Below are 9772 nucleotides of genomic sequence, written 5' to 3' on the forward strand. Positions count from 1 at the left end.
GGATACTTGCATTTTTCCTTTTCTCAATTCTCAAGTACGCGAGTCCGTTCTCATTTTAGACTGCAGGACCAGCAGCTGGTGCTGTGTACAAGTATGGGCATCATCAGTGACAGAGATGCCAAAAGGAAGAGCAAATTCATCTGCAAGGTTAGAAGCAGCACTGGTGGGCGAAGGTCAGAGGTCACTGAACAAACGGTTCTCCATTATAGACACCCCATCACACCTGCTTCATTCCACCTTTGTAAAGCAGCATAGCTTCTTCTCCCTCTAACTGATTCAACCTTTCAGCCATGAAGTACACGTCAGGAAATCATTCCTATTGTTATGTCTGTAAAAGTGTACAATAACTCTTCGGTATGTGGCACGATCAATACAATGTCTGTGCCTTCACCTGGAGACTGGCGGTCCATCACACAAGGATTCCAGGAGCGCTGGAACTTCCCTCTCTGCTGTGGAGCTCTGGATGGGAAGCACGTCCAGAAAAAGGCCCCCCCCCATACATCATATAGGAGACACACACATCAATATACACTAAATATTTACTTCATTTCTTTTTTTGTGGTGCCCAAATTTATGCACCTGCTTAAATTTTCTTTAAACAATTATTGCACACTTTTTGTAAATCCAGTAAACTTCTTTTCACTTCTCAAATATCGCTGTGTGTCTCCTATATGATATATTTAACTGACATTTTTTATTGTAACAACCAACGATTTATACGGGAAAATAATGGCTATTAACAAGGTTGCCCAAACTTTTTTGCGGTGTGAACACACCATAGAATCCAGTGAAATATTCACGTCACCTTTAACAATTTTCTTGTTATAGAATTAAAAAAATACACAATATCAAAAATACAGCACAGCAGTTTAGTTGGGGATAAGGTCAGGTTGAACAAAAATATACAGTATAGTGAGAAGACAAATGTATTGTCAACTCTTACCGAATTTGTAATTCTTTTTATTATTTTTAACGTGTAGTGTAATAATTATATATTAATGTATATCATATAAATATATATATATATAGCTAATATTTCAAATCTCGAAGTGGATTAAGAAGTAAAATAGTGAAAAATGCAAGTATTCAGAAGACTGTTTCTAACCCAGTCGGCACCCATACCGTAATATGTGTATGAAAAGTGCAACAGGATTGTATAGGTGCAGCTGGCGCCAGGGCTCACTTGATCGCAGTCTTCCTGTAGTGTACTGCAGTGTAGTATACCTTGTATTACAAAAACATATTTATTAGTAGACAGTATAATTCTGCGTCTACAAATTTTTATAGTCGACGTCATCGATTATGTCGACAAATCGTGCAGCCCAATTTGACACTAGTGTTTAAAGTATTATTAAATTATAGTATTATTATTATAGTATTATTAAACACAGTATTAAAGTCTGTGCCCTGTTTAAATTACTATATCTGATTCTACATCCAGGCGCCCAGTTCCCAAAATGTTAGAAATGTTGACGTTCACTGACCTGAGAGCACAACATGTCTTAATACCTCCTTGTTAGTCAGAGCATTGTATAAGAGCTGTGCTGTGCAGATGAAAGGCTCTGACGTCTGCACCAGTAACACAAAGAAATGCTTCTTATTGGTCTCTCCACTGACTTGGTCCAGCTCTTTGCTCTCAAACTCTTTTCTTCAGGATTGGCCAACAAGACAAACCTAAATTGTGGATTGCATTAAATAATAACTTGTCATCATCTTCAGCTAGAGAAGTTTGACATAGCCAGGCTTTCTGTCTTAGTTAAGCCAGGCTTTCTGCTTAGGGCTCTGTGTGCACTCAGAGGAAATAAAGCATTTGATGGATCATTTTACACTTCTTCTGCACAAAAATGACAGATTTGACAGATGCCTAGTTCAGAGACACTAGGAGTCAGTCAAATAAAGATGTATAAAGAATATTTACAGCTAAAGCCAGCACTGGTGTTGCAAATAAGTCAAGAGAGCTGCAGACAATCAGTAATAATTTGAATTAATGAGTTTATAGATTTATTTTACAACTCAGTAATAAATTACATCTAAACTTAAGCTCTAAAATAGATCTAATAAAGATTCAGTGTTCAGACCTGATACTATCCCACTGCTTATTGAAGGTTAAATGCCTCATCCGTGGCCAGATCACAGCAAAATATATATTTTTTGACTTATCCTTGGGAATAAGTCTGCTTTAAACAGACTTTATAATTGTAAAACATGTATGCCTTACTCCAGTGTGACAAATTGCAATTTGAAATAATCATATCTCTAATGTAGATCAGTTATATGGTGTTAAACCACAACAGTTAAAATACATAACTATGTATTGATCCAGTAATACTGAGGGTGCATCCCCAGGTGTTAAAACATTACATTAAAGTCTCTGAAGTCAGCATTTTCACATATCCTTTTTTTTTTTAATGTTTTTATGTAACAGTTTTATACAGAGATATAAACAGAAATATATATTTTTATATCCTCATCCCAGCAAATAACGTGTGTCTATTCAGTCAACTGAATGCACATCTCTTTTACAGTGGTTGCCTAGACACATCAGAAGGCTGCACAACCGTGCTCCTGACGTGGATAATACCATAATTTATAGAAACAGTTGGGGATTAAATGCTTTGCTCATGGGTCTGTCATGTTTGACTGTGGCCTGCAAGTCATTCATTCTCAGTATATTTCCACATTATCTGCAGATTCAGACATTTCCATTACATCCACATCTTTCAATGTGAAAATCCTCGTGGAAAGCTTTAATCCTGGCTTTACGAAAACATTTCTTGTGCTATCCAAGACTGACACCTACTGATTAATAAAGGCAAACTTATGAAAAATCAATCATTTCAAAAGGAGCATTTGTTTAAATTAATCAAATTTAGATTTAGTTAAAAAAATTATATGCTACAATATAGAAAAAATAAAAAGGATGATTTCATCTGTTAGTGAACAATGATAATTCTTAAGATTAGGCTCTCATAAAACATCTGATTTAGTTACAGAAATTGTCCACAATGTCAAACTTCATACACACATCAACAGCATTACATCTGAACACATTTTAAAATAGCTAAAACAGTTCATGTTAATTAATCTCCTCTTGATGGCATGTCACATATTCATGATGTTTAAGGGTCATGTTATAGAAGAACGCAAATGAACTCAGGCACTGGGCATAAACGAAGCATTCACTAATTGCTAATTATAAACATGACTGATGCACTAAGGTTTTTAGCTGCCTCAGGCACCATGGAACAATGACCGAGCATATGTGGAGTGAATTTTTCAAGTCTGTGTTCATGCAAACATCCAACCATACAACAGTATGGTGTTCTAAAAGAAACTGGAGTCTCAAAATCAAGTAAAGTGCAGAAGAAAACCACACAGAGCTTTCTGGTTTGTGGCTCAATCAAAGAGGTCAGGGAAGTTTTCCTGGCAGTACTCTTCATAGTCAAAGTCCTCAACAGTGAAAGGTACATCTTTCCATTTCTTTACTGTTATCCTGCCTTTGGGGGTTTCCAGGGCAAAGTTCTTAATGGCTAGATTTGGCATTAAGACATGCTTTTTGTATTTTATCTCGAATCCCCATTCCTGTGAATGTGTATAAGAATAACAGTCAGATTCCAACATGAGCATGAACTGTGGATCTATTTAGATACAGTATTAAACAGTGAGTTCACTGTACCTTGTCGCATTTTTTGCATCTGATTCTACACCCAGGCTCCCAGTCCTCAAAGCTCCTTTCTAGAATCACCCGCTCTGCAACTTTGTAGTGATTCCTGAGGACAAACAAGAAGCAAAGATATTTTTATTTGGTCTCAACATACTTCTGCTTTAACTCTTAGATCAGAACATCTTTAACTCACTTAAAGTCAGGGCTGACGTTGACATATTGCGTATTGTCAACAAGTTGAATGTCACTGCCAGAAGCCACAGGGGTAAAACAGTTTCGACACAAGAACTGGATATTGGAAGCAGTATTACTCCTCCTCTTCTCCATTTTGCAGCTTTCTTCAATTTTACTAGAAATAATTGCCTTTTGTTGAAGCTCACTTAACTGGAATCACAGAGGAATGGATGATAATGTTAGTAACACTGGGCAGTGAGAGTGAGAGCAGTAAGTTATGGCTCGGTAGTGTCCTTAAACATCACCTTTAAATAAAACTCGTGGTGACTCATACGTTGCACACGGTCAATGGCTTTACCAGTCAGCTCCTCCAGATATTCATTGATGCGCTCTCTGCGATGTTCACGCCCGCCTGCTTGGGCTACGACTGCATACTGACTGTTTTTTGCTCGTGCACGTCCACTTGCCTGCTGCTGGGCGATCTCATTAGTAAGGAGTCCGTAGCGCACCACCAGGTTGCATTCAGGTATATCAAGACCTTCTTCGGCCACACTGGTGGAGATCAGGAGGTTCAGAGAACCCATACGGAAACTCCTGATTGTTTCTGCCTGTTCATTCTATAAGAAATATGCAAATAAAAGCAAGGAAACATGCAGAAATGTCCATAGAGATGTTACTGAATGTGACTGACTCAAAGCTTATCGGTGAAGACTGTATATCATCATACCTGTGTCATGTAGGTGATGCCATTACCAGCACCAGTGAGGATGTCTGCCTTGATGCCAGCATCTTTCAATGCCCTGTTTTTGAGGACCCAGTCTTTCAGGCAGTGGGTGCTTTTGCGAGTTTTACTGAAGAGAATTCCTCTTGATGGGACACCTGACCCAAACTGTTGTAACAGAGTGCGTTGAAGTTCATCCATCTTTGGGTTCTCAAAGCGAGAATCCATAGCAAGGTTCCTTAGCTCCACCTGATTCTCTGTGTGCCACAAAATAGTAATATTTTTATTGGCTGAAATCATCAAACGTTGCATTATGAGCTACAAAATAAAGTTATGGTATTAACACATAACAGCAAGTGATGAAAATGTTAGGATTTTCACCTTCAAAAAGTCCCAACAAGAAGAAGTCTGTCCCATCAATGGCCTTGGTGCTCTTTGTGGAGTAATACTCCTCTAGGGAACGATAAGCATCAATCATCCTCAAGGTGTCATTGATGAGGAGGGCATCATTGTACTGCCTGAGGTGTAACGCACATTGTGCAAGCAGTCTGTTGTTGTCTCGTACTCCTGGTCAAAGAGGACAGATACAAACAGCAGTATTCTTTTATTTAAATACTGATTACCTTAACTCTCACAAAATCCGTTGTATTTACCGCTGCCATCAGCAGAAGGATTAAATGCTACGGTCTTACCTCGCTGTTCCAGAACCACCACATCTGCTTCATATTCTTGTGTTCCACACTCTCTCAGTTTGAAGTCTGGAGGAATATCCATGTAACCGTGGATAATCGTCATCATTGACTTCAGATGATCACCAAAAGGATCCTCAAAGAAAAACATGTATTTGTGGTTACTAGCAGGTCCCAATTTTTGCCAGGTGGCTGTCATCCCAGGGCAAAAAATGCCTCAGACAGTCAGTCAGTGATGTGACACCCAAGAGCCCTTTAAGCACAGGCAAAATTAAAAGGAAATTTTTGAAAATCTTTATTTTAGATTCTGCTACTACAGATATATTTGACTCTTATATTAGCATTTTTCCAAGGTGGAATTAAATTAACACTAGTCTTGGGAGTGGCAATAAAAGTATTTGTGGTCTTTTCTGAGGTGAACTAGTAGATGAGGCTTTTACCCATTAGTCTCTCAGTGCATTTGTTCATGTTACAAGAAAATGCAGTTTTTCAAAATCCATCAGTTTTTTGTTTTTTTTTAAATATCTGCTTACTCTATCTCTCATGTTGACAATGTTGAAGGTTTTTCTGGGTCTGGGCACCACTTCCTTCAGTTCAGGAGCATACTGTTTAGTTGAAACTATGGCTGAATCCAAGTTGGCACAAATCTGAAAGGAGGAGCATTTTCAAGCAAAGCCAGCTAATTAAATAGAGATAAATTATATAAAAAGCTCAAATAAAAAATGAATCCCTGACCTCCAGTACATGCTCCACAGCCTTTTCCAGTGCCTTTGCGCCTCCTGTCCCTGGGGATGCTGTGAGGCCCAAGATCTGTGGCAGTGGTTTTTCTCCCTTCAGCTTCTTCTCCACATAAAGTCTCATTACTTTGTTGTAGACAGACTCCTTGTGAGTATGGTGGCACTCATCAATTATCAGCAGAGTAATATCTGTAGAAAATCCTCAAGTCAGTTCATTTCAGCATAACAGCATAATCAGACGTGTTTAAGCTCACTTTGACTCACCTGAGAGCTCAACATGTCTTGCTTCCTCCTTGTTAATCAGAGCATTGTACAAGATCTGTGCTGTGCAGATGACCACATCTGACTCTTGCACCACTAACCCAAAAAAGTCTTTTTCATCACTCTCTCCGCTCACTTTCCTAACAGCATAGCGTAGACCCAGGTGAGGCTCAAACTCTTTGTTGTAGTGTTGGTCAACAAGATGAACCTGAATAATAGAACACATCAAAAACATTATATGAAGTCATCTTCTTATACCAGTTTTACGATGGTTTTTATTGCCCTTTTTCTGTTTTAGGTACCTTGTTTACGAGAACCATCACTTTAGCATTTGGTGTGGTCTCCAGGTGTTTTTTGGCCACATACACTGCAGCGCGGGTCTTTCCACCTCCCGTCGGTAACCATATTATGATGTTCTCTCGTTTAAGAGCCCTTTCAACCACTTCCTGCTGGTAGGTATATAGTCCAAAATCTGACATTTTCCAGTGTCTTTTTGTCCAATAATACTTTAGAATGGCATAGATTTCAGATACTGTAGAAAAGAAATGGACACCACATTGCAATTTGAAGGCTTAAACGTCTGTAGGACTAAAGCTGGTGACAAAACAAGCAAGCATTCTGAGAGGCATAGTGAATAGAAACACTTGATATCATTTATATATGAAGAAAATGTAATTTTAACTCACCAGTCAGTGCTGACAGAGCTCTGTGTTGTTCTGCTTCTTTCCTCTTCCGCTGTCACCAGGCACTGCAAGTTGGTGAGGTTTTAAACTCTGTTTGGACAGGCTGTGTCACGTGGAAATTGGAAAACGAAACCTCTATGTTCTCAGAACAGTGGGCCTCACGAGGGAGTCTCTTGAAGAACGGCAGCAGGTGATCATTATGCAGTGACAAGGGAAGAATGAGCTTCACTAAAATAAAGTAGGTTCTTCTAAGAAAAGCCACACCCAAGGTACTGCTTAGAAATCGATTTATTTATTTATTAGTCAAGGTAATTCCCTAACTTAACGTATTCATTGTTTGTAGTTTTGTTTTCCAGACACAGCTTGTCAGAATTAGTCTTTAAAAAAGGCATGGGGATTTTTTACATGTACTCATTCACTTGTTTTCTGCCCTCTGGCAAGAAAAGAGCTTCAACAGTATTTGGCTGCGTTACAGAGCTTGGGTACAGCTTAAGTCACCATCAAAAAAGTTGTGCCATCTGAAAACATATAAACTCACAAGTAAGAATAACCAAAACCAAAAACTAAAACCATAGTTGCCCTTTTTTCAAAGGAGCTTGGAAAGAAAGTGGCTTCTTCAGTTCTAAAACCAAACGGCGGAGAATCTCAGGTATGTAAACCTTAATAGTGGTTGTCCCTTAAGAGGGTGATAGGCCTCGCCGTATCATGTGACCTAAGGTAACGTGACGCAAGGTGTGAATCGGGGTTAAGGCACCTTGGAAGGGATCTCAGAACTGCACTGAAGGTGGAATAAGCCACCCACTCTGTTCAGCTATGGCCTCTTTTACTCCACTTTGAAACCATTGTCATCTTCTCAATTCAAATTGCGAACATTGGCATTCTTAAGAGAGTGACCTTTAACCTTTAGCTGCAGATGTACCACTGAGTCGAGGTGGCTCTTCTATATTACACCATGCATGGTTTTTTTGGACTGGCTGTTTAGAACTGAAGAAGCCTCTCGGATGAGAGAAGACACATCGTCATGAAACTTTAAAAAGTCCTGTGGCTTTCATTCTAAGCTCTGTAATTAGTTGGCACATTGTGTAAAATATCAAAAACAAGATGCAATTATCTGCAGATCTCGTAAAGCGTTAAAAGAGGAGAGCATGCTACACTATGGTGAACACGGGCCTCTACCAAATTTTTTGCAACATGTTGCTGCCATCAAATCCAAAGTGACCACATTTTTTCTCTTTAAAATAGTACAGTTTCTCAGTTTAAACATTTGGTGTGTTTTACTATGTTCTACTGTGAATAAAATGTGGGTTTATGAGATTTGCAAACCATTGCTTTGTTCTTTTATTTACATTTTATATAGGGCTCCATATTTTGGAATTGGGGTTGTACTTCAAAGCAGTCCAGCTCGTTTAATTTTTCATAGTACAGGGAGTACACAATTATTAGGCAAGTTGTATTTTTGAGGAATAATTTTATTATTGAACAACAACCATGTTCTCAATGAACCCAAAAAACTCATTAATAACAAAGCTGAATGTTTTTGGAAGTAGTTTTTAGTTTTAGCTATTTTAGGGGGATATCTGTGTGTGCAGGTGACTATTACTGTGCATAATTATTAGGCAACTTAACAAAAAACAAATATATACCCATTTCAATTATTTATTTTTACCAGTGAAACCAATATAACATCTCCACATTCACAAATATACATTTCCGACATCCATCCATCCATCTTCATCCGCTTTATCCGGGGCCGGGTCGCGGGGGCAGCAGCCTAAGCATTTCTGACATTCAAAAACAAAACAAAAACAAATCAGCGACCAATATAGCCACCTTTCTTTGCAAGGACACTCAAAAGCCTGCCATCCATGGATTCTGTCAGTGTTTTGATCTGTTCACCATCAACATTGTGTGCAGCAGCAACCACAGCCTCCCAGACACTGTTCAGAGAGGTGTACTGTTTTCCCTCCTTGTAAATCTCACATTTGATGATGGACCACAGGTTCTCAATGGGGTTCAGATCAGGTGAACAAGGAGGCCATGTCATTAGTTTTTCTTCTTTTATACCCTATCTTGCCAGCCACACTGTGGAGTACTTGGACGCGTGTGATGGAGCATTGTCCTGCATGAAAAGCATGTTTTTCTTGAAGGATGCAGACTTCTTCCTGTACCACTGCTTGAAGAAGGTGTCTTCCAGAAACTGGCAGTAGGACTGGGAGTTGAGCTTGACTCCATCCTCAACCCGAAAAGGCCCCACAAGCTCATCTTTGATGATACCAGCCCAAACCAGTACTCCACCTCCACCTTGCTGGCGTCTGAGTCGGACTGGAGCTCTCTGCCCTTTACCAATCCAGCCACGGGCCCATCCATCTGGCCCATCAAGACTCACTCTCATTTCATCAGTCCATAAAACCTTAGAAAAATCAGTCTCGAGATATTTCTTGGCCCAGTCTTGACGTTTCAGCTTGTGTGTCTTGTTCAGTGGTGGTCGTCTTTCAGCCTTTCTTACCTTGGCCATGTCTCTGAGTATTGCACACCTTGTGCTTTTGGGCACTCCAGTGATGTTGCAGCTCTGAAATATGGCCAAACTGGTGGCAAGTGGCATCTTGGCAGCTGCACGCTTGACTTTTCTCAGTTCATGGGCAGTTATTTTGCGCCTTGGTTTTTCCACACGCTTCTTGCGACCCTGTTGACTATTTTGAATGAAATGCTTGATTGGTCAATGATCACGCTTCAGAAGCTTTGCAATTTTGAGACTGCTGCATCCCTCTGCAAGATATCTCACTATTTTTGACTTTTCTGAGCCTGTCAAGTCCTTCTTTTGACCCATTTTGCCAAAGGAAAGG

The 9772-nt window shown here is 39.5% G+C and overlaps 1 protein-coding gene across 1 annotated transcript; it reads right to left on the bottom strand.

Annotated features, from left to right (window-relative positions):
• Positions 1-2477: 2477 nt before the first annotated feature.
• On the bottom strand, positions 2478-6993 carry dhx58 (DEXH (Asp-Glu-X-His) box polypeptide 58). The gene is made up of 12 exons (XM_080905488.1): positions 6933-6993; positions 6549-6778; positions 6250-6454; positions 5984-6174; positions 5782-5895; positions 5252-5384; positions 4941-5126; positions 4566-4816; positions 4144-4455; positions 3858-4048; positions 3677-3770; positions 2478-3582 (listed from the first exon to the last, which is right to left on the bottom strand). The coding sequence occupies exons 2-12, from the start codon at positions 6723-6725 to the stop codon at positions 3397-3399; spliced, it is 2040 nt and encodes a 679-aa protein (XP_080761614.1). The 5' UTR covers positions 6726-6778; positions 6933-6993; the 3' UTR covers positions 2478-3396.
• Positions 6994-9772: the final 2779 nt, after the last annotated feature.

Source organism: Rhamphochromis sp. 'chilingali' (genome assembly GCF_963969265.1).
Source record: "Rhamphochromis sp. 'chilingali' genome assembly, chromosome: 15".
Taxonomy (NCBI): Eukaryota; Metazoa; Chordata; class Actinopteri; order Cichliformes; family Cichlidae; genus Rhamphochromis; species Rhamphochromis sp. 'chilingali'.